At 33.8% G+C, this 25188-nt stretch overlaps 2 protein-coding genes across 2 annotated transcripts; both read left to right on the top strand.

The window, feature by feature from the left end:
* The first annotated feature begins 8902 nt into the window (after positions 1 to 8902).
* On the top strand, positions 8903 to 21477 carry LOC141449280 (uncharacterized). The gene is made up of 9 exons (XM_074118533.1): positions 8903 to 9054; positions 9275 to 9433; positions 10703 to 11061; positions 11314 to 11568; positions 11671 to 11767; positions 12679 to 12789; positions 12864 to 13019; positions 18703 to 18861; positions 21115 to 21477. Exons 1-9 carry the CDS (start codon positions 9031 to 9033, stop codon positions 21475 to 21477), a joined length of 1683 nt encoding a protein of 560 aa, XP_073974634.1. The 5' UTR covers positions 8903 to 9030.
* Positions 21478 to 21699: 222 nt separating this feature from the next.
* On the top strand, positions 21700 to 25188 carry LOC141448613 (odorant receptor 4-like). Its single transcript, XM_074117097.1, has 5 exons — positions 21700 to 22056; positions 22161 to 22257; positions 23581 to 23691; positions 23766 to 23921; positions 24015 to 25188. The coding sequence occupies exons 1-5, from the start codon at positions 21743 to 21745 to the stop codon at positions 24063 to 24065; spliced, it is 729 nt and encodes a 242-aa protein (XP_073973198.1). The 5' UTR covers positions 21700 to 21742; the 3' UTR covers positions 24066 to 25188.

Here is a 25188-nt window from a genome sequence, read left to right as displayed (position 1 = left end):
TCCTTTTGCTTCTTCGTTTAACTAGGAAATTTGATGAATATTATTAGTTTTGTTAATTAGATCTTTGCATGAAGGTAACACATGTTGGAAAATAAATAAGATAGTTTAGATTAGTAACTCAAGATCCTTGTATTATCAAGTTGATGGAGATTAGCAATTCTAGGCTGATAGAGATAATTATATAAACCTTCTAATTATATGAGTAAACAAATAATAATTGAAATAATAAATAAGATATGGAGAGTATACTTAACGTATAATGAGTATTATATGTAGAAATGTTAGCTGGAGGGGTCTCAGAAAGCTCTCTACAATTATACCGTAGCATTGCCAAGTGTGAATGAGTCACTACTGGAAATCTATCCAAGTAAAGGGTAGTAAATTTATTATTTGCTCACCAGGTTAGGTATGTAGTCTGGTTGTTATTACCAAGATGAGCTATTTATTTCTTTATACACTGCACAGTATTTCCCCAATTCAGTAAATATTCAAGCAATATCTAGACCCTGCTATAAGTAAAGAGAAGATCAATTTTCAATATTATCAACTATTTATAATATATTGACCACTTTGAACCCATTTATCTAGAAAAAACTGTAATTGATGTCTTCATGGAAAGAAAATCTCAGAAATGGACAGATTATTTGTGACCACTTTAAAATAGTCGAGCTTACTAAAGAATTACTTTAACTAGCTTTAAGAATTACTTACTAAAGATTTATTATTTAAAATACTGCTTTAGTAATAATATTTGTATATGTATTTAATAATATCTTTGTATTATTTATTTTATTTCTAATCATAAGAATTTACATCTATAGAAAATTGTATTATCTGTAGAAAAGTTATTTTTATGTTATTAGATTTTAGTAAGGTAACTTATTGATTTATTGATTAAAGTGAATTTTTCCTGCAAGTTTTTTCACATTATTAATAATATATTTGTTCAACCACTAAACTTTCGGTTAAGCGATTATATTGGAAAGGATATTTCATCGCTTCTTTATCCATTAAAAATAAAGAGAAGAATTTCGTACGCCAAATTTTAGAGGTCATTGCTTGAGACCAGGTTGGTCATTCCACTAAAAGCCTGTAACCGATTTGAGACCGTTTTTGAGTGTTCGACCAAACACGAATGTGTAAGATAAATAATAAACATAATTAACTAAGTTTCAAAACCTCTAGTCTTATGGATAACGAAACGGAGAGCGTTAGTCACAAGCTGTTTATTGGTAGATAGGTAGGTAAAACTATTTCTTTATTTCATTTGTTACCTTTTTTAATTAGATTGCTAATTGCCAAGTAAAATATTAGATATTTTAAAGAAAAGAAGTAAGTTTTTTTTTATTATATTAATTAGTTAAAACAATAAGACTAAGACTAAAGTTACTGTTAATTTTACCTGAATTTGTTGCTATAAAATTTAGTTGCGTATCAAAAAAAATTTTTTTTACTAATTCCATTTATGTTCTTTGCAATTTAATTAAAATCATGGTTAATGACAATTATTTAAGTAAACACAATGATTTTTCGCGAAAGGTCGGAAAATAAAAGGAGAAATATGCAATTGAATTCCGATGTCCAGTGGCCCTGTAAACTGTCCACTATTGTTTTTTGGTGTCTACTTTTAAACATTTTTAATTTTCTATTTTAAAAAAAGTTGATAATTTATTTATTAAAAAATTTACAACTGCAAAATTAGCATCTAGTAAATGTGATGAAGGGAAAAGATGAGCACAAGAGAGGAGCAGTTGTCCACTGACAACCCTCCGAGATATTGTTAAGCAGTGAGGAATGAGAAATTAAAAAATTAATTAACTTTTTTATATCATAATCTTTTTATTTAAGTTATAGTTCTAATAATGCATTAAGATTGTCAAAACTATTTTCTTTCTGAAACAGATGTAATTATCTAACACATAATATGTTGCGACGCAATTTTAAGGCGTCTAACAACTGGGGAGCTTACCTTGTTTATAAATAAATAAGTAAATGGAAAATAAATTATATTCTTAATCATCAGATGATTACACCCGCACAATTTTAGGCTATGTGCAGTTTCAACAGCAAAATTGGAAACTGGACTACATTATTATAATTATTTTATTTATTGCTCAGAGACTAGCATAGTGTGATATTAGATTATGTAAGTCTATATTTTTGACGACATATACAGGTATTTGGATGCACCATTTCGCTACGAAGACATAATATTCTTCACCAACATCTACGTGCTTAAGTCTATAGCAGAGCTAGCTAAGAAATATGAATGTATTTAAAAGTTATAGCCGGTTAGAATGAATGCAAGAAAATGATTAGAGAAGGATTACGTGATTTTAATTTCGGTTAAGCTATAAGGATGGCTGGAATATAGAGTACTGATCCTTCCATTAGTTGTAGTTAATGGAAATAATTGTATAGAATAGAGGGATGAATGAGTGAAGCGAATGTATTTATAAGTAACAAGGGAGAGTGAGTGATATTCTAGTGATAAGCACCTAGACGTGCTGGCTGTATGACGAAAGACAATGTCAAAAAAATGGAAAAACAAAAAACAAAAAGTCTATATTTTTAAGGTATTCCAAAGCTTTTCTTGCATTGGCTTCATTATCGTCCAGTAACTCTTTCACACTGTTACCCACGTTTAAATTCTGCCTTGCCGATGTATATTTGGTACATTCGAAGAAGATGTGATGGACGGTTAGTATTACATTCATGGCCCACAAATGGGTTGCCGCTCACCTCTAAAGATATGGCCATGGGTTAGCATCGTATGGCCTATTCTTAATCTTGCAAGTATTACCTCTTCGTGACGGGACTCTCCACTTGAAGTCATCCATTTCAACGGTGTGGATTTAATAGTTCTCAACTTATTCGTTAATGGTAGTGCTTCCCAATCCCGTTTCCATTGCAATAAGGCTTGAGTGCGCAGATAAGCCCGCCAATCCAGCGCCAAAACATTTTTATCTGGGTTATTTATTAAGGCTGCATTCTTAGCGGCCTTGTCAGCGATTTCATTGTATTTAATCCCAGAATGTCCGGGAGTCCATAGGAAAACGACTGTTTTTCCAACTTCAGCACAAAGATGGAGACGTTTATTGCACGGTCTGGATGTGTAGGTTGTCTGTATCCAACTTACATATCACAACCAGAGAGTTTCGAGAATCTGAACAAATTAAGAATTTTCTCTCAGCGGAAACTATTATGTGTTCTTTGAGAATCGCAAAAAGTTTCGCTGTAAAGACTCTAGAAATATTGTTCAGTGACCAGCTGTAACTCCTTCCATCCAGGCCGATCATATTCCAGTAACCGTTATAGAGCCGCCAGTGAAAATCTGCTTTTATAATTCACGTACTTATTTTTTATCCTTTCTAGAAACTTATTCCTATAAACATAAGGAGGCGTATTACCTTTAAAATGCTTACTAAGGGTATAGTCTGTTAGAGGCCTATTGAGTACCCAAGGTTCGATCTGGCGGGCCTCCGGGTTTACTGTTATAGGAATGTAGATGTTGTTTTCGGCACAGAAGTTAGCAAAACGTATACATAACGTAAATTTTATTTAAGTTATAGTTCAAATAATGTATTAAGATTGTCAAAACGATTTACTAGTTGGTATTTATTGTATTTATCTAAAACATAATATGTGACGCTATCTTAAAATTGTATACAACTGAGGACCTTACCCTCAAATGAATGAAAAATAAATGATATTCTTAACCATAATAAGAATAATAAACCTGCATAATTTTAGGCTATGGGCTATCGACGAGTCCACTTCGGGGGATAGATTGTGCCGTGGGCTGCCACTATCAAGTATCTTGGAGTATTACTGAATCGTGGGCTAACTCTTACTCCCTGCATAAAGGACAGAGTCAATAAAGGTAAGGCAGCCATTCGAGAGTTATTCCCGCTGTTCTGCAGGGACTTTAAACTGTCCCCAGAGAATAAACTCCTCCTGTACAAGGTAGTAGTTAGGCCCATGTTACTTTATGCTTGTCCTTGAGTTTGACATGTCGATCCAATATCGCCTCGCTGCAGATCATAAAAAATAAATTCCTAAGGCTTGTCACAACCGTTACACCCGTATTACAGACCTACACTCCAACACCAACATGGATTATATATATCAAGTACCTCGCTACTGGTTTCTTCAGTAAGTGTGAATCAAGTCACAACCACCTATGCAGACTAATAGGGAACTATAGTTTGGACACGGTGCACAGAAGAGTTAAGGACTTACTGATGTAAAACTCCCCTTTAGAGGCTGAGGGTTTTTCATTGTTTTTCATTGTTTGGCTGAGGGATTTACTTTTATACTTTTATATTCTGTAACAATTTATAAGCTGGAGATTATAGTATTTATACTGGCACTCCTTTGTACATATGTATTTACTTTCAATTATTAAATACATTTTTATTGACTATCTATCTAGGCTTTGTGCAGTTTCAAAAGCAAAATTGGAACTGGATTTACAATTTGTATTTTTAATATAATAAGCCCAACTAACATTTCACAACAAACGACGTAATTCCATTCTGCGTTTATATGTATTCCCAATTCACGTCCCTACTAAGTAATATTTGTGCAGTATGGTCCGCTTCATATAGTTGTCATTCCTTTTAATACGTTACCCCATTCCTTTAATGCTAATTGGCTGTTATAATGATCTCAGTGTTACAATTAAATATTTGTAGTATTTCAAGTAACAGAAATTATCTAGAGGCATACCTAAAAATTAACAGCATAGACATCGCTTTGCTATCTGAGACTTGGCTGAAAAATAATAAACCTTTTCATATCTCTGGCTACTCTACAGTCCGAGCTGATCGGGAAGGTGGCTACGGAGGTTCTTGCATATTAATTAGAAATAAAATATACTTCTCTGAGCTTAGTTTTAACCGCAAATTTAATAATCGCTTCATTCAGACATGCGGAATTACTTTGAACATACAAAATACAGAACTAAAAATCCTTTCCTTATATTGTTCACCAAAACACAAATTATCTTCCGATTTCTGGGTTTCATTAATGAGGAGCGTTAAACATCCTGTCCTTATCTGCGGCGACTTGAATGCGCACCATCAGAGCTATGGATGTGCGTTCGGTGACTACGAAGGTAGACAGATGCTAGACGCAATTAATTCGGAAGACCTTTGTATTTTGAATGATGGATCCCCCACACTATTCAGTAGATTGGACTGGCGACCTTCCGCAATTGATATTTCTCTGTGCTCTCCCCCCCTAGTAACTAGATGTGAATGGAAAGTAATTGAAGAACCTTTCGGATCCAACCATCTGGGCATACGCATAGATGTAGACAAAACTAATTGCCAAATACCAGCCAATCAAAACCCCCACTTTAAAAAATGGAAATTGAAATCCGCAAATTGGGAGAAGTATTCATTGCTGTCCGATCAGTTTCTCACCAATAGGTGTCTCTCCACCGAACCCTCCGCTAATTACAACAGTTTTATCAGTGCCATTCTCAAAGCCGCCGAATATTCGATACCTCAAGCCAAGCCTTATAAGGGATGTAAACCAAAATTCCTGAAAAAGGCGTGGTGGGACGATGAGTGCGACGAGGTCAGAAATGATAACATACAAGCATTCAAACAATTTAAAAGATTCCCGACTCTCTCAAACTTTATCAACAGCAGGAGATGTACAGCGATATGTCGCAAAATTTATAAATCTAAAAAGCAAACTAAATGGGTCGAGTTCTGTAACTCGTTTAATGCTCAAACGCCTATAAAACAAATTTGGGATGGGGTGCGGGCGCTCAGTCGTGGGGGCCCTTCCCCCAAAAGTGATGGTAAATGGCTCCCAGATTTCCTAGATTCTCTTACCCCAGAAACAGTACCTGAACTACCTCCTGAGATCCCCCCACGCCCCCATAGAATCAGTGTCCCTTTCAGTTATGGAGAACTGCTCCATGCACTAAAAACAAATGCGAATACCTCACCTGGAGTGGATACCATACACTACCCAATGCTCTTTCACCTGTCTGATACAGGAAAAAAGGTATTCTTGCGAATCATCAACGATATATGGATCAACCACATTTCAATTGAAGACTGGAGTAAACAAATTGTGGTACCTCTGCTAAAACCAAACAAAGACCCGTCTGAGTTTACGTCATACAGACCAATAGCGCTATCATCGTGCGTGTGTAAGACCTTTGAACGCCTAATAAAAACACGTCTTGAGTGGTGGATTGAAGTAGAAGGCAAGCTCCCGAGTCATCAGACTGGATTCCGTAAGAAACGAAGCACACAGGATGCACTCTCCAACTTCGTAATGGACATCCATAATGGTTTCTCAGACAATATGTTCACTGTTGCTGCTAATATAGATCTAACCAATGCGTACGATAACGTCAGCATTTCAGTCTTGGTTAAAAAAATGATAAACATGGGCGTTCCTTCTCGTATAACTACTCACATCTATTACCTGTTTCATGAACGGCTGATATCAGTACGTCATAAAGGGAAAACATATGGGCCACGTCTTACCCACAATGGATTACCACAAGGAGCGGAACTTAGTCCCATTTTGTTTAACCTATATACGGCGGATATGTGTACGACGCTGTGTCCTTCCATCAAAATTTCCCAGTTTGCAGATGATATCATCCTATACAGTAAAGCGAAGTCACTCAAAGCAGCCACTGATGCTCTGGATACGGCTATGTACGCTTTTAATGACTGGTGCATCAGTGAAGGCATGTCTATCTCTGATAGCAAGAGCAGTGTAACCATCTTCACGAGACGTAGAAAATATAATGCGACATCCCCGGTAGTTCTCGGGAGATGCAGTCTACGACTAGAACCAGTGATGAAAACTTTGGGAATGTATTTGGATGGAAAACTCCTCTGGAGGACTCACATAGAATATCTCATAGCCAAGTGTGAACAGAGTCTGAATATTTTGAGATTTATGAATCATAAAATGTATGGAGCAGATATAAAATTATCCTTGATGATATACCGTCAGCTAATTCGCTCCAGGATTGATTACGGCTGCTTTCTCTATGGGGACTCCGCTCCTACACATCTCCAAAAGATTGACCGCATCCAACACAAAGCCCTTCGTACATGCCTGGGCGCTCTCAACTCAACCCCCATTAACGCCTTACTAACGGAGGCGAAGGAACCTCCTTTGAAAATAAGAAGGAACCTACTAGCCTCGCGCTACATCGCTGACAGACTGCCCTTGTTGAATCAACCCGTCATTCAGAAAATAAGCAGACTAGCTCCCCGAATCCTCACTGAAAGTTATTGGTATAAAAAAAGTACACCAATTCTTGTACATCAGTTCTGGTCTCTGTCGCAATTCATGCTGTCCCTACACCGGAGTACCCATCTCCCAACATTTTCTTTTGACCTTGAGTGTACACTGGGAGCTCCAGAATGTGTCATAACTAACTTCTACCAATACGATAAAAGTATCCCTGAATCGGCAAATAATGAATACTTATCGGCAAAACTAAATGCCAGGTTCCCAAGTGCGTACTTCCTCTACACTGATGGGTCTAAATCCCCTGAAGGGGTGGGATGTTCAGTGTATGACCCGCAAACCAACCTCAGTAGCCTATATAAGTTACACCGCCATGCCTCAGTCTTTTCGGCTGAACTCACTGCCATCAATAAATGCGCAAATCTAGTGGCCTCGACAGAGGCACAAACAGTTGTCATACTTTCTGATAGCAAGAGTGTGCTCAACAAGCTTAAATGCCCCGGGCATAAAGCCGATTTCACGGTGCTCGAAACTGTCCACCTCCTGAAGAGGGCGGGTCTTAGCGGAAAGACAGTTCGATTGATATGGATTAGGGGCCACTCAGGGATAACTGGCAATGAAATTGCAGACTCTAAGGCAAAAGAGGCAATACGCCAGGAGAATCTAAAGCTCGAGAAACTGTTACCTTCAGATATAAAGAACTTCTCTAAACGTTCCTACTACAGGGCATGGTCTATAGATTACGAAAAATCAAAATATGCCAAAGGTAAATTTTACACTTCACTGCAGCCGACAATACCTAAAAAACCGTGGTACTTTGACTTCGCAGAAGGTAGAAAGTTCACTACTACTTTGATACGACTGCGCTTCAACCATAACTTCTCGCCCCACCATCTCAGCCGTATAGGAATTTCAGTCCCTCCAATTTGCTCTTGCCCTTCTGATACAATTATAGACGCCAACCACCTGATCCTTGATTGCAATAGTCACCAGGATAATAGGGAAAAACTGTGGAATGCAGTCATCAAAGCGAAATGTCAACTTCCTGCCAACCTACATACCATCCTCACAGAACCAATATTCGAAACGTATCTGGCTATTTTCCAATTCATTACCAAAAACAAAATCAAACTTTGAAAATAAAAAGTAAAAAAAAAATAAAACATAAAGCAACTAAAACAAAAATAACAATAGTACTCATAACACATCCCATTAAATAATACATTAGTACATCCCTGGCTAATCTGCACAGACAGGAAGCAAACAAACAAACAAAAAAAAAAAAATATTGCTATTTATTGTCCCCAATATTTGTTTCTAAGGCGATAGCACTTTGAAGTGATCGATTTTTAGAATAAATTAAAGAATGTACCCTGGTATTAAAGATTCCATAATCTAGTAAAAGAGTTTTGAGTTATAAAAACTTAATATACTTTTGTAACTTCAGAAGCATTAAAATGATATTAAGAGAGTCATTAACATACCCTGGCAATTACCCCTTCCACATTTGTTCCTTAGTTCAATTAGTGAATTTACTTGTGTTCAATCAATTTAATATTGAACAGAAATGAACTCATTATAAACATATATGTACGAAATAACAGGCACTATATTATAGCTTAAATTATGCCAAAATAGATTTTCAAGTGAATCATATTTAACTACTGATGGTCTATTCATTGAAATGTGATAGATTGAATGATTTATTATGTGCACTAATCAATATTTTTATCATGAAGTTCTACAAAAGTTTTGACTCACTTGTTAAAAGCGTAGTTTGGGAATATCAACATGGGTAACTCTTCTAACAAAAAAGTATGTATTCCTCATAATTCTGCAATCTTTAAGACCTCCAATAGTTTGAACATTCACTTTGTAAATAGTGAAATAGGTACTTGTGATAAGAACCTAATAATTTTTTTTTTCTTTATTGAGATGTCTCGCGACTAAGCAAAGAAGATTAAACAAGATATATTTGTCCTCGTATTTATTACTATTACGGATTGTTTACAATGAAAATATTAACTAATTTTAGGGAGTAAGAGGTTTTAAAATAAGGAAGAATGTACAATACTCTGGATATCAATTAGCAAGATGGTGTGGATTTTTTTATGATAAGTCATGGACCACTTTTTGGAATATCATAAGAGTTCTCATCTTAGTAATAATTGGCGTCATTCACATTTTCCTTGAGGTAATTGTCATTAATAATTAAATGTTAACTGCCTGTTGCTCCAAATGAGATCTTATGGAGGCGAATGAAAGTGTAAAAGAAAAGTATCCAATTTATAATCGTGGCCCAGCTTGATTTCTCTATAAAAGAATTTAAATGATTTTCCAATTGTTAGCTTGCTTTTTGATTACTTAAATTAAAAAGAAATATGTTGAAAACTTAAAAAAAAGCCTCGTCCAGGGCAGATTAATTGTTTCGCTTCACGTTCTATTTTTATATTTTATTTATACTCCACATCTAGATGAACTAGCCATTGGTCCTATTAACTTATTTTCAATATCTTTCAAATCTCAGACTGTTTATTTCCAACTTGTACTGGGCTTAATTTTGTTTCATGTTCATTAATAGTATCTCAGCCAATAGCCGTACAGTAAATTTAGAATAGTTAACCCTTGCTTCTTTTTAGCCTGAAACATCTTTCTTCAAATAAACGAGCATCCTGTGCAATGCTTTCTTTTCCGCTTACTAAAAATGGAAATTATATTGTTCTACGTCTTCTAGAGAAGGATTTATGGTGCAAATATCTTTTTTTAAAAACTGAACCGATGGCATTCCTACATAAATTACAAACTGTTTGAACAACTTATTTCCAACTTTGACCGGACACTTATTTGTATTATTACATATATTTTAAAGCAACTTTTATCGGTTCACTAATCAAACAAGGTAAAATTTGATTATCTAATAAAATAGTATAATACCCAATTAAGAGTCTAGCTTGAGTAATTTTACTGAAGAGCTTCCGAAATCACTATTCTGAGCTGATTGTCAATCATTTTTAGATACTGCCTCGCATAGAGATACTCTACCACCTGTAACTGTTACAATCTATCCTCCTAAATCCTCCAAACATGCTCCTAGACGGTGACACTCTCAGCCTAATAGAGAAGAGTTAGAGCATGATTTACCTAATTTCCGGCTGAAGGACAAGTTGTCTCACCGTCTCTTTTGGCCGGCTCTTGGAGTTAGTATCCGGGGACACTTCGAAGGGGCTGTGATCAGAGTTTGTCTTTTAATTGACTTCTATCGGTGAGGAAAGTAAGTTCAGGTGATAAAGAAGTACTTTTCAAATTAGTTTCCATGGCCGAGACCAATTTTCTGTAAGACCGCCGGAAAAGGTTATTTGAATTAAATTTTAGGCGTCCCAATTGGAAATAAAACTGTTTTGCCATAAATAGTTTGATTATGGAATATAAATTAATTCAGAAATACTACTCATTTCTTTTACAGATTCCTCTCAGTAAGGATCTTGATTTATTGGAAAAGGTGCTCCTTCTAAACTATACAACCTTAGGGTCTTCTTGTGCATTAATGGCATTGTCACTAATCCATAAATCTAAAAAGATGTCATTGTTTCTAACAATTATCAAGTCTGAATTCTACCAACCTGAAATCAAATTATCAAGAAAACAACAGGCTATAAAGAAGAAAACAAATACATTTTTGCGGCTTTTCATTAATAACATTGCCTTTTATTATCATTTTTCTCTTGTAATCAACTATTTCAGACGTCCTTTAATGGAAGGTCTTGATTTGAAGATACTTCCTGTACCTGGATGGTTGCCTTTTGAGATGAATTCATGGTTTAGGTAGGTTGTGAGTGCTGTTTATTATTTTTTTTAATCACATTAATTTAATTGGTTGTTTGGAAACAAGCAGTTATCGAGTTTGCCAAATGTAATTTACATGAAATCAAAATTACTTTGCTCAATAAGAAGAATTCATTTTTTTTAGTTTACAATCTTTTTCGTCCCCTTAAAATCTTCTCATTTTTTATTCAAAAATCGGAATACAAAAAGCTGCTGTCATATGTGAGTGCAGTTTTTCTTATTAAATTTCAGATACATTGCTGTATCAACATTTCAGTTCATGTCGGCTGCTAGCTTAGTAAATACCCATGTTGGAATGATTCTAACTTTTGTAATTCATTCTAAATTACTGTGCGATGAATTTGAAATATTATCAATTTACGTTGAGGAAACATTTGAACATAATTCTGGAGAAGTTATGGAACTATCAGAAACAAATGAAAAAAGACAGGAATTTATCAATCGTCGGTTCACCTATATAATCCGTCAGCATGGTAAACTGCTATGGTTGGTTATTTTTAAATGCTACTGATCAGTTAAAACTTGTTCCATTTTTTCTTTTTAAATTTAAATACAATTCTGAATTCCTATTATATTCATTAATTCCAGTTATTTCGAGTTATTCCAAGAGATTTACAGCATGTTTTTATTTCTATTTTCTGCTTGCGCTGGAGCTATGTTATGCACAGTGGTTTATATAATTACGGTAAATAGCATCAATTTATTTTGTTTTAAATTATATTCATGAATATTCTTTACTTTATTTTTCAAGCTCAATAAATGCGAAACTTTTTCTGAAATTATGTGACTCCTTGATGCATTAATTATTGAAAAAATGGAGTTGAAAATTTTAACAAAAATCATCGAAAACGAATTTTTTAATATATTAAAGTAAAAATTACATTGTTATAAAAACGTTTTGAGGATATATTGAGCATATTTATAGGAAATTTAATGCTCTTTCGTTTGGAATAAGCAGATTTGTTGTAGGATAAAGGAAAGAAAAGGTACGGCCGTTTTTATGGTGAAAAACGCGAATATCGACGGAAAAGTTAAAAATGCAAATATCTTGGACACTATTGGTAATTGGGCCAAAGTGAAGAGAATATTTTTTGTTGCATTTGAGCTGTTTAATCACCTCCCGAAGTTTCGACAACTCCTCCGTATACACTCTGTATACACGTACATGAATAACTACGTTTGGATCTCCAAATAGCCATCACTTTGGGCACATTTCATTAACTCTTGAAGTATTAATGTATGGTAGCAAACTTTCCCGAAGGATCTGCGAAAGTTTGAAACCGGTGCTTACCTCAGTAGATTATTGCGTAGATGAGCTCCTTTTTTTTTTAACTTTCGAATCCAGCCAAATTAACTATTACAATGACAAACCCACCCAACTTGTGGGCTCACCACGAAGAATGTCTCACAGCTTTTAATTTGGAGACGATTTGTTAATTAACAGTTGAATAATCGCGAGTACTCTGGAATACCTGAAAAAAGAAATTTCTAAATCAGTAGTAAACATTCCAAAAGTTCAGAAATTTTAATTGTAAAAATTGCAACGAAGAGAAGCGTTTGAGAATTAGTGCTAATTCACATAATACTAAATTTTAGGATCCCAATTCAACACTCATGGCAATAATTATTGGCGTTGGATGTGTACTTCTAACAGAAGCTGTTTTTGTTGGGATTTACTGTTGGTTTGGCCAAGAAATTACTGATAAGGTTAGCTGACGTCCTCTTAATAGAGTATTAAAAAATATATTGAATTTCTGGCTTATACCAATGTAACGTTGCAGATTGCTAACGTTAGAGAAGCTGTGTATTTTATTCCTTGGTATGAGGAATCTGTAAGTACTCAGAAGTCTTTGCTTAATGTACTGACCGCTTGTAATCGAGATAGGATTGTTAAAGGAGGTGGACTTCAGGAATTTTCAATGAAAGGTCTTTGCGAGGTGGGTTTTTGGAATTTGATTTTTTTTTTTCAATATTAAAAGATACAGCTGATGATATTCGTGTGAATGATGGATATTTCATATTTATTACAGCTATATCAAGCATCGTTCTCCTACTTCAACATGTTGAACGCAATGCGCTAACTCGATTGAGCACTAGTAAATTAAATATTAACAATATTTTTGCACTTCTTTACTAAATTAAAACGCCCTTTATCTGAACGATTGGAGCTTTCTGGTTGTCTTCGAAATAATATTTGCGAGTGAAATGGCATGATTGGTACAGTCAAAAATTACTCACATGATGTGAAGGAAATATTCAATGTTTGGGTTATGATGCGAATTTATTATTAAAAATTGTAATAGAAACTCCTTTTGTTTCTTCGTTTAACTAGAAAATTTGATGAATATTCTCTCTTGTTAGCTGGAGGGGTCTCAGAAAGCTCTCTAGAATTATACCGTAGCATTGCCAATTGTGAATGAGACACTACTGGAAATTTATCCAAGTAAAGGGTAGTAAATATATTATTTGCTCACCAGTTTAGGTATGTAGTCTGGTTGTTATTGCCAAGATGAGCTAGATATTAGTAATCTTTATTTATTTATTTAGTATGTACTTTTTGGATTATTATGAAAGATTAATTACTATTTATTATTTAAAACACTGCTTTAATAATAATATTTGTATATGTATTTAATAATATCTTTGTATTATTTATTTTATTTCTAATCATAAGAATTTACATCTATAGAAAATTGTATTATCTGTAGAAAAGTTATTTTCACGTTATTAGATTTTAGTAAGGTAACTTATTGATTTATTGATTAAAGTGAATTTTTTCTTCAAGTTTTTTCACATTATTAATAATATATTTGTTCAACCACTAAACTTTCGGTTAAGCGATTATATTGGAAAGGATATTTCATCGCTTCTTTATCCATTAAAAATAAAGAGAAGAATTTCGTACGCCAAATTTTAGAGGTCATTGCTTGAGACCAGGTTGGTCATTCCACTAAAGGCTTGTAACCGATTTGAGACCGTTTTTGAGTACAACGAAACACGAATGTGTAAGATAAATAAAAAACATATCATTAACAAAGTTTCAAAACCTCTAGTCTTATGGATAACCAAAGAGTGTAATTCCCAAGCTGTTTATTGGTAGATAGGTAGGTAAAACTATTTCTTAATTTCATTTGTTACCTTTTTTTAATTAGATTGCTAATTGCCAAGTAAAATATTAGATATTTTAAAGAAAAGAAGTAAGTTTTTTTTTTATTATATTAATTTGTTTAGACTAAGACTGAAGTTAGTGTTAATTTTACCTGAAGATGTTGCAGTACAATTTGGTTGTAAATCAAAACTTTTTTTTTTACTAATTCCATTTATGTTCTTTGCAATTTAATTAAAATCATGGTTAATGACAATTATTCAAGTAAACACAATGATTTTTCGCGAAAGGTCGGAAAATAAAAAGAGAAATATGCAATTGAATTCCGATGTCCAGTGGCCCTGTAAACTGTCCACTATTGTTTTTTGGTGTCTACTTTTAAACATTTTTAATTTTCTATTTTAAAAAAGTAATAAACTGTTTTTAAAATGTTTTTATTTAAGTTATGGTTCAAATAATGCATTAAGATTGTCAAAACTATTTTCGCCAATGCCAAAAAAAAAAATTATTTTCTATCTAAAACAGATGTAATTATCTAACACATAATATGTGGCGACGCGATCTTAAAGGCGTCTACAACTGGGAGCTTACCTTATTTATAAATAAATAAGTAAATGGAAAATAAATTATATCCTTAATCATCTGCATACACTACATTACATACATACATTACACCTGCATAATTTTAGGCTATGTGCAGTCTCAAAAACAAAATTGAGTACTGGATTTGCACCATTATTATTTTATTTATTGCTTTGAAGTCTTATAAGAGATGTGTTTTAAATAAAAATGGAAATAAATACAATATTTAAATTATCTCATAAAATGAAAAACTAAATAAATATTCAACTTTATAAACCATAAAAACTAAAGAAGAAACATACAAAGAATTGGAAGAATGCCAGCTATTGACCTTGTTGAGATAACATTTCGGACGACAAACCCTATAGGAGCTTCCATGCTTAGTGACCTTAAACATGATTGCATTAAGACAGCCTTTCCCCTTCCGAATATTCTTCTGGAATAAGGTTTCTCTGCTCTACCCATTCTACCAGCCTACTGTAAATAAAAAAAAAGTGAAAATTTTTGAAATAGAATTAAAAATGGCTATTGCCCTGTGATTTTCATGCAGAGTTGGGCTACCCTTCTTGAAAAGTAATTTTGAACGAACTTTATGCCAATTAGAGGGATATTGCTACTCCTGCCAAATCTTATTAAATATATTTAACAAATAGTGAGTCCACGATTCTGGTAAGAATTTAAATCATTTATTGGGAACATGGTCAGGCCCATCAGCTTTATTAATTTTACAATAATTTATACTTGCCATTAATTCATCCATAATCTAAATCTGGTTGAGATACCCAAAAAACATTATATTGTCAACAATTTTGGGCTGGAGAATTGATAGAAAATAATTTTCCCATTGCGTTACCGTAATCAGACAATTATCATTATTTCTACTCTTAAATTATCTTTAATCTGGATTTACTGTCCACAATATTTTCTTTTAAGTAGATAACACTTTGAAGTGATCGATTTTTAGAATAAATTAAAGAATGTACTCTGGTATAAAAAAAATTCCAAAACTTGATAAAAGAGTTTTGAGTTATAAAAACTTAATATATTTTTGTAACTTCATAAGCATTAAAATGATATTAAGAGAGCCATTAACATACTCTGGTAATTATCCTTTCCACATTTGTTCCTTAGTTCAATTTGTGAATTTTCTTGTATTCAATCAATTAAATATTGAACAGAAATTAACTCATTATAAACATTTATTGACGAAAATATAGGCCCTCTACTATAGCTTTACTTTTACCTAAATAGAATTTAAAGCGAATATTTAAAGTGCCTATTCTTTGAATTAATGAAAAATTGATTGCTCTATTGTGTTTTTAATGTGCAAAGATCAATATTATCCTTTTCAATACAAATATTTTGACGCATTTGTTTAAAGCGAGGTTTGGGATTATCAACATGGGTAACACTTCTAACAAGAAAGTATGTATTCCTTATAAATCTGCAATTTTTAACACCTCCAATGGTTTGAATATTCACTTTCTAAATAGAAAAACTGGTACTTCTGATAGGAACTTAATAGTATTGTTTTTTCTTTAATGAGACGTCTCTTTGTGGCATCTTACATAATTTTATTTATTTATTTCACTGCCAAAATTCAAAGTTGCATAACAGTGGAGCTAGACCCACGTCTGGTCAGTCATACATTGAGCAATGCATTTTAATTAATGTGAATTGTTTAAAATAATTTTTGTTTCCGACGCATCGACAGCTTGGTCATTACCGCCTTTAAAATAAATTATTAAAAATATTTACTATTACATTAAACTATTCAAATAATTAGAGTAACTAATAAACAAATCTATAAAAGCAGGGAGTTAAAACAAAACATACATTCCACATTTATAATTATTAACAATTAATTTGTAAAAATAGAAAAACGAAAAATACTAAATATATAAACAGCAATATAACAGGGCCAGCCCATCATTTACAGCAATTTAATTTTCTTTCGCTCAGACTGCGAGCATGAATAGTGAAACAAAATAACTTATTTACTTTCTCAATGGTATTCACTTTTAGGAGTATTAATAAAGCAACTGGAAGGCCGATAAATCCCTGAAAAGCTTATTTCTCATCGCAGAATACAAAGGGCTTACAAGATAGAAGTGCAATAGATCGTCCAACTCATTTAAATTACAAAACTAGCATGCATTTTTTGGCTTAAATATATGTTTCTTCCCTAGGACATAAAGTATCGGATAAGTTTTAGATGCTAGCCGTACTTGTGAGAGTAATTTAATTTTAGCCAGGTGCACCTTCAGTGAAAGATATGCCCCGTCAATTAACAAGGATGTAAAACATGTCTATTGTGCAAATTATAGGCAGTAGTATCAAATTCCGACTTGAACAGTTATTTGTACATTTCTCAAACATTTCTTTCAAATTATGCTTCAAAAGATCAGGATTTTGAGCCTGCCACATATCTTGAGCGAGGGAATTGAACAAGTGCGTGGCCCAATTAAAAGGATTCTTTTCCGTTACTCATAATCTCAATTATTAATCTAGCACATGGTAAGCTATCTTTTGGCATTGTCAGCAGTTTATACCACCACTTTATACTTCTTCTAAAAACTGCGACTCCAAATGTGTTTGACAAGTCTCCACTCATATATATATGAGTGCGGCGTATGTATTGGTAGGCCCAACAATATCTTAAAAACCTTATCTGTATAGTTTCTATCATTTCAATGTTGGGGAGTGCCCACACTTTAGAACAGTAGAGTACGTTATTTTATATATTGCACACAACAGAGAAGATCTAACTTCTCACAAATGTCTTAGATAGCAGTCAACCTGCTTGTGTGATGGAGAATTTGAAGAACCTTTATAACTGTAATCCAGATGTTCATTACTGCTGTTGAAATGAGATATCTAGAAGTCCTAACCACATTTTCATCCTTAGTACACGGGATCCTTAGTACGGCGCTTAAGCCCCAAACTCTGTTTTGAACCTGCCTTCTGCTTGTCAATTCCCCTACAGAACGCCTCTTAATGTTTTGCTTCATGTCCGATTCAATTCAAGGATTCAAGTGTAGTAAGCCCTTGTCCAAGCGTCGTTCCAGCAGGAAACTTTAGTATATTCTTTGGCCAGTTTTATCGTTAGATATAGAGGTATTCAAGTGTGTGACGAAATACACTTTTTAAGTGGGTACAAAATAAATCTTATATAAACTGAGCTTGTCAAACGTTAGCAGCCATAGGGAAATGCAGCTGCAGTTTGTTTGTTATGATGAGACCTTCCTAACAAACCTGAATTGATCGTTGGGATCTCAATAAAACGTTGGACTCACAACCTGTAACATTTTAATTGTTACCATTTTTGCAACCGGACAAATTACTAAGTTTTCGGATAACAGCTGGTACTGTACTGAATCGTTTTTGAGTCGTTTCAGGGTTATCGAATACGGTGTAAACAATCTTCATTCAACTTCAATATGACGATATGGTTGTTTCCAAACCTGCCATTTACGGGAGTAACAATTCATTCTTTGATAACGCTTTTTCTCAAAGTACTTCACCCTGTAATTGACTTTAGAATAAGACGCTCACCAGTGGTAGACGACCTCGAATTTATTTCTATTACATAAGAAACCGAGCGAGACTTAAAAAAAAAAGAGCATCTAACTTTGCATAGTCTTAAATAAATTAGAGAAATAAATCTATCAGTTTTATTCCAAAAACTTTAACAGTGATTTGTAATTTAGGCGAACTTAGTACTAGTTTATTACACTGAACCAGCTTTATTTTATTTATTTATTTTTTATTAAAATAGCTTTTAGTTAAGTTTTGAAAGTTTGAAAAAGTATATAAGCCAGATCTCTGAGTCTTGCAACTAAGCAAAGGAGATTAAACAAGATATATTTTTCCTCTTATTTAGGACTATTACGGATTGATTATAATGGAAATATTAATTAACTGTATTTTAGGGGGTAAGAGGATTTAAAATAAGGAAGAATGTACAATACTCTGGATATCAATTAGCAAGATGGTGTGGATTTTTTTATGATAAGTCATGGACCACTTTTTGGAATATCACAAGAGTTCTCATCTTAGTAATATCTGGCATCATTCACATTTTTCTTGCGGTAATTATCATTCATAATTAAGTGATTAACCGACTGTTGCTCCAAATAAGATCTTATGGAGGCGATGAGAGTGAACAAAACAGTATTCAATTTATAATCGTGGCCCAGCTTGATTTCTCTATAAAAGAATATAAATGATTTTCCAATTGTTCAACTTGGTTGTATGTAACTTGTGCATGTTTGAGAATAGTTGATTTAGTTTCTACAGTGACGGTCTGTCTTTTATCTAAAAAAAAATATGCTTTCGTCTGGGGAAGATTAATTGATTCGTTTCACGTTCTATTTTTATATTTTATTTATACTCCACATCTAGATGAACTAGCCATTGGTCCTATTAACTTATTTTCAATAACTTTCAAATCTCTGTTTATTTCCAACTTGTACTGGGCTTAATTTTTTTCTTGTTCATTAATAGTATCTCAGCCAATAGTCGAATAATAAGTTTACAATGGTTAACCCTTGCTTCTTTTTAACCTGAAACATCTTTCTTCAAATAAACCAGCATCCTGTGCAATGCTTGCTTGTCCGCTTACAAAAAGATATAGGTACAGAAATTATATTTTTCTACATAACTTCCCCGACCACTTGCACTTCTTAGAGAAGGATTAATATATTTTTTAAAAAACTGAACAGATGGCATTCCTAAATAAATTCTGTCGAGGTTACAAATTCTTTGAATAACTTATTTCCAACTTTGACCAGACTCATATTTGTAATATTACATATGTATATCTTAAAGCGACTTTTAGCGGTTCACTAATCAAGCAAGGTTAAATTAAATTATCTAATGAAATAGTATGATACCCAATTAAGGGTCTAGCTTGAGTAATTTTACTGAAGAGCTACCGAAATCAATATTCTGAGTTGTTTGTCAATCATCTTTAGAGATTGCCTCGCGTAGAGATACTCTACCACCTGTAACTCTCACAATCTAGAACATCCTTCTAAACGGTGATACATTGATGAAATTAGAATTCAGTAAGAATGGACCCTGTTGCTCCCTTGGTGATGAAACAGTTCATCCGGCTTCTCTATGGAGTTCGAGAAGACGAGGCAGAGCCGTCAGCTATGGATATCTACTCTCTGATTCCTCATCAGTTCTCCACGCATTGACTTCTCTTAATATTCTGAACCAAATTTCAGCAAGACGTTTCTATGTAGAGTATATTCCTCGCTAACTTCTGGTAGCTACCCAGGCTCTCCAGAAAGCGTAGGGCTCACCACACTTACATACAGATTCTCGCCTTCTCTCTTCAGATGTTATAACGATGGCTAGAGATCTAGGGAAACAAGCTTTACAAAGAATCTCTAAGAACAGCGGGTAGTTGGCAGTTAGGTATAATTTGCGTGACGTCTCTTACAACTTTTTTGAATTTCCTAAATCATGAACAATCGTCCAACCGTAATAACCACCCAGATCCCCAAGGAAAATCCCAGGATCCAGGAAACCGGCTACTTAAGATAACCTCTCCCTGCCAGAACTTTTTCCCAGTCCCCCAAAGAGTGGATATCCTGCTCCAACCACCAATGACCATCTAGTACTCTGAACCACCAGAATGAGAGAGAAGCTAACAGGTTGCCTCATCTTTTCTTTTAAAAGCCTTAAACGGAGGTCTTCCCCACAAGTTAGCATAAGTGCTCCACTACCACCCGACATTTTCGAAGGCTTTTTGGAAAGGACAAATGTCCTCTAATACCCATTTTAACTAGAAAAAGATATTCACTCGGTGGCTCCGTTTTCATCACAGTCAACCATTCTTGTGTTCGGTAGTATGAAGTCTTAGCTTGGCAAGTGGAGGGAAGAGGGAGAGCAGAAGTCCGTGTGTCTTACTCGTTAGCGCCTTTTACTATCTTCTCCAGACGAATAGATATTTTGAGGATGACTTTGCCACCTCTCAGCCTATTAAAGAGGAGTTAGAGCAAGATTTACCTCATTTCCGGCTGAAGGACAAGTTCTCTCACCGTCTCTTTTGGCCGGCTCCTGGAGTTAGTATCCGGGGACACTTGGAGGGGCTGTGATCAGAGTTTTGTCCTTTTAATTGACTTCCGTCGGTGAGGAAAGTAAGTTCAGATGATAAAGAAGTACTTTTCAAATTAGTTTCCATGGGCGAGACCAATTTTCTGTCAGACCGCCGGAAAAGGTAATTTGAATTAAATTTTAGGCGTCCCAATTGGAAATAAAACTGTTTTGCCATAAATAGTTTGATTATGGAATATAAATTAATTCAGAAATACTACTCATTTCTTTTACAGATTCCTCTCAGTAAGGATCTTGATATATTGGAAAAGGTGCTCCTTCTAAACTATACAACTTTAGGATCTTCTTGTGCATTAATGGCATTGCCACTAATCTATAAATCTAAAAAGATGTCATTGTTTCTATCAGTAATCAAGTCTGAATTCTACCAACCTGAAATCAAATTATCAAGAAAACAACAGGCTATAAAGAAGAAAACAAATACATTTTTGCGGCTTTTCATCAATAATATGGCCTTTTATTACCATTTTTCTCTTGTAATCAACTTTTTCAGACGTCCTTTAATGGAAGGTCTTGATTTGAAGATACTTCCTCTACCTGGATGGTTGCCTTTTGAGATAAATTCATGGTTTAGGTAGGTTGTGCTTGCTGGCACTGTCTACTTTAGCTATTTTAACACATTAATTTAATTAGTTGTCTGGAAACACGTAGTTATCGAACTTGCAAAATGTAATTTACATGAAATCAAACTTATTCTGCTCAATAAGAAGAATTCATTTTTTCCAGAGATGGCTTTTGAAAAGTTTTTAAACTCTTTCTTTCCCTTATAATCGTCTCCTTTTTTATCCAAGAATCGGAGTTCATGAAGCTGCTTTTCGTTTTACTTTCTACCGATACTATTTTATGAAACGAGGTTTTGCCTCGAAACGTCCGGGTTATATGTGTTTCTTATTAAATTTCAGGTACATTGCTGTAACAACATTTCAGTTTATCTCGGCTTCTTGCACAGTGAATACCCATGTTGGAATGATACTAACTTTTGTAATTCATTCCAAATTACTGTGCGATGAATTTGAGATATTATCAATTTACATTCAAGAGACATTTGAACATAATTCCGGAGAAGTTATGGAACTATCAGAAACAAATGAAAAAAGACAGGAATTTACCAATCGTCGGTTGACCTATATAATCCGTCAGCATGGTAAACTGCTAAGGTAGGTTATTTTTAAATGCTACTGATCAGTTAAAACTTGTTCCATTTTTTTCTTTTTTAAATTTAAATTCATTTCTAAATTCCTATTATATTCATTAATTCCAGTTATTTCGAGTTATTCCAAGAGATTTACAGCATGTTTTTATTTCTATTTTCTGCTTGCGCTGGAGCTATGTTATGCACAGTGGTCTATATAATTACGGTAAATAGCATCAATTTATTTTGTTATAAATTATATTCATTAATATTCTTTACTTTATTCTTCACGTAAATTTTTGTTGGCAATCTTTTCATTCGCAGCCTTTCTGTGACAAGCTTCACAGGATTATCACTTAGAATATTGTTCATCGTTTTTGGTGACTGAATCATTGATCCGAAAAGAAAAAACTATTATTACCTCAAATGGGTATGACTGAGATAATAATAGATATTTGCCAAGCTTTCTACCTAGCGATTATACCATCTTCAGGGATAATGCTTGTAGACTAGACGCAATTAAAATATTTTTCACGTATTTAACATAAATGGTTCGTGTGTAAAAAATAAAAAAACATTATGACTGAAATTGGCAGTAATTTTTCTTCCTTTCAGAATAATTTATAATAAAAAACGTACATGATTATTTCTATGCCAGATTAATCATTTAATGAATTCTGTATCTAAAGGTACACACACCTAATTTGGAATTTAAAAAAATAATAATAAAAGGTTTTTCAAAGAGATGATTTATTTTTCTGAGTTTCAATATAGAAAACTCTCTTTCTTTTTAAACAATCTTTTAAAATTTTAATCTTAAAAATATCTTACACTTACTTAATTCTGCTATCTGTCACTTTCAATATTTCTTTTGCATTCATTTTTTTTTAAGACCCACAAAATAGCTTTATTATTTTCTCTTAATATATAGAATTCGATCACAAACACACCACTTGGAACACTTCAAACTGTAACACGTAAATTGTTATTCATGTTTGGACCTCCCAGTAGTTGGCAAGCTCATTAGTCAATAGAGCCAAATATCAACTCTTTACTTCTAGTAAGACGCCTGTAAAATTCTGAAACAGAAACACTGACGACACTAGGCCTTTGAAAAATATTATCTTTCTTAGTCATCATTTTGTGCTCATTTCATTAACCTTGAGTGTTCGCTCTTGAAGTATTAATGTATGGTAGCCAACTATCCCGAAGGATCTACGAAAGTTTGAAACCGGTGCTTACCACAGTAGATTATTGCGTAGATGAGCTCGTTTTTTTTAACTTTCGAATCCAGCCAAATTAACTATTACATTGACAAACCCACCTAACTTGTGGGCTCACCACGAAGAATGTCTCACTTACAGCTTTTGGTTTGGAGTCGATTTGTCAATTAACACTTGAATAATCGCGAGTACTCTGGAATACCTGAAAAAAGAGATTTCTAAATCAGTAGGAAACATTCCAAATATTAAGTAATTTTAATTGTAAAAATTGCAATAAAGATCAGCGTTGGAGAATTAGTGCAAATTCACATAATATTAAATTTTAGGATCCCAATTCAACACTCATGACAATAATTATTGGCGTTGGATGTGTACTTCTAACAGAAGCTGTTTTTGTTGGGATTTACTGTTGGTTTGGCCAAGAAATTACTGATAAGGTTAGCTGACGTCCTCTTAATAGAGTATTAAAAAATATATTGAATTTCTGGCTCATACCAATGTAACGTTGCAGATTGCTAACGTTAGAGAAGCTGTGTATTTTATTCCTTGGTATGAGGAATCTGTGAGTACTCAGAAGTCTTTGCTTAATGTACTGACCGCTTGTAATCGAGATAGGATTGTTAAAGGAGGTGGACTTCAGGAATTTTCAATGAAAGGTCTTTGCGAGGTGGGTTTTTAGAATTTGATTTTTTTTTTTTAATATTAAAAGATACAGCTGATGATATTCGTGTGAATGATGGATATTTCATATTTATTACAGCTATATCAAGCATCGTTCTCCTACTTCAACATGTTGAACGCAATGCGCTAACTCGATTGAGCACTAGTAAATTAAATATTAACAATATTTTCGCACTTCTTTACTAAATTAAAACGCCTTTTATCCGAACGATTGGAGTTTTCTGGTTGTCTTCGAAATAATACTTGTGTGTGAAATGGCATGATTGGTACAGTCAAAAATTACTCACATGATGTAAAGGAAATATTCAATGTTTGGATTAGGATGCGAATTTATTATTAAAAATTGTAATAGAAACTCCTTTTGCTTCTTCGTTTAACTAGAAAATTTCATGAATATTATTAGTTTTGTTAATTAGATCTTTGCATGAAGGTAACACATGTAGGAAAATAAATGAGGTAGTTTAGATGACTCATGATCCTTGTATTATTAAGTTGTTGTAGATTAGCTAATCTAGGCTGATAGAGATAATTATGTAAAAGTTAAGTAAAATAATTGCCTATTTTTTCAGGCGGGCTTTACGTCCAACTACCAATTAGGTGTTGTGGACGGAGGCCCAAAACTTCTTTACAGACTACTTGGACTTGGTATATATAATTCTATCCTTAAACCTATGTGGCCTTACAAACTAGAGCTGTGGGGTCCAGCTAAACCTACAAACGTAAGGGTTGTACAAACATTTCAATCAAAACTACTCCGAACAGATAGTTGACACTTCTTTTACGTGACAAACCTTACTCTTCACAACGACCTCAACATCCCAACAACAAAATATCGCAAGCTCCATGCTGCTCTCTCAACATGCTCTAATACTCTTCGCCAACTGAATCGCCAATGGCCTCGAGACCTCCTTGAGATATGAATATTATCAGCAACGACATCGATATCCAGCAGAGATTGCTAACGCTGATTGTCTCTCTCCTCCACCAATATATCTCATCCACCTTCTGATGTACTTATATATTTATACAGATTGTACATTTCTAAATAAATTATATGTATATATAAATCTGGTCTCGAACTGGGGATCACCTGTTCGCTAGTCCGTTCTCGTAACCCTAAACCAAACACTTACCCTTATTTTATTTTTTACTTCAGCTTACGATCAAAAAGGATAAGTTTACTGTACTTTATGTAAGTTTATGTACTTTTTCTAAATAGTACGTACATGTGATTTCAGATGTTATCTCAAACT

This window comes from Rhodnius prolixus, unplaced genomic scaffold, assembly GCF_049639745.1.
Source record: "Rhodnius prolixus isolate KJV_2025 unplaced genomic scaffold, Rpr scaffold_2, whole genome shotgun sequence".
Taxonomy (NCBI): Eukaryota; Metazoa; Arthropoda; class Insecta; order Hemiptera; family Reduviidae; genus Rhodnius; species Rhodnius prolixus.
Note: the sequence above shows the minus strand (reverse complement) of the source record. Positions and strands in the feature narration are given on the sequence as shown.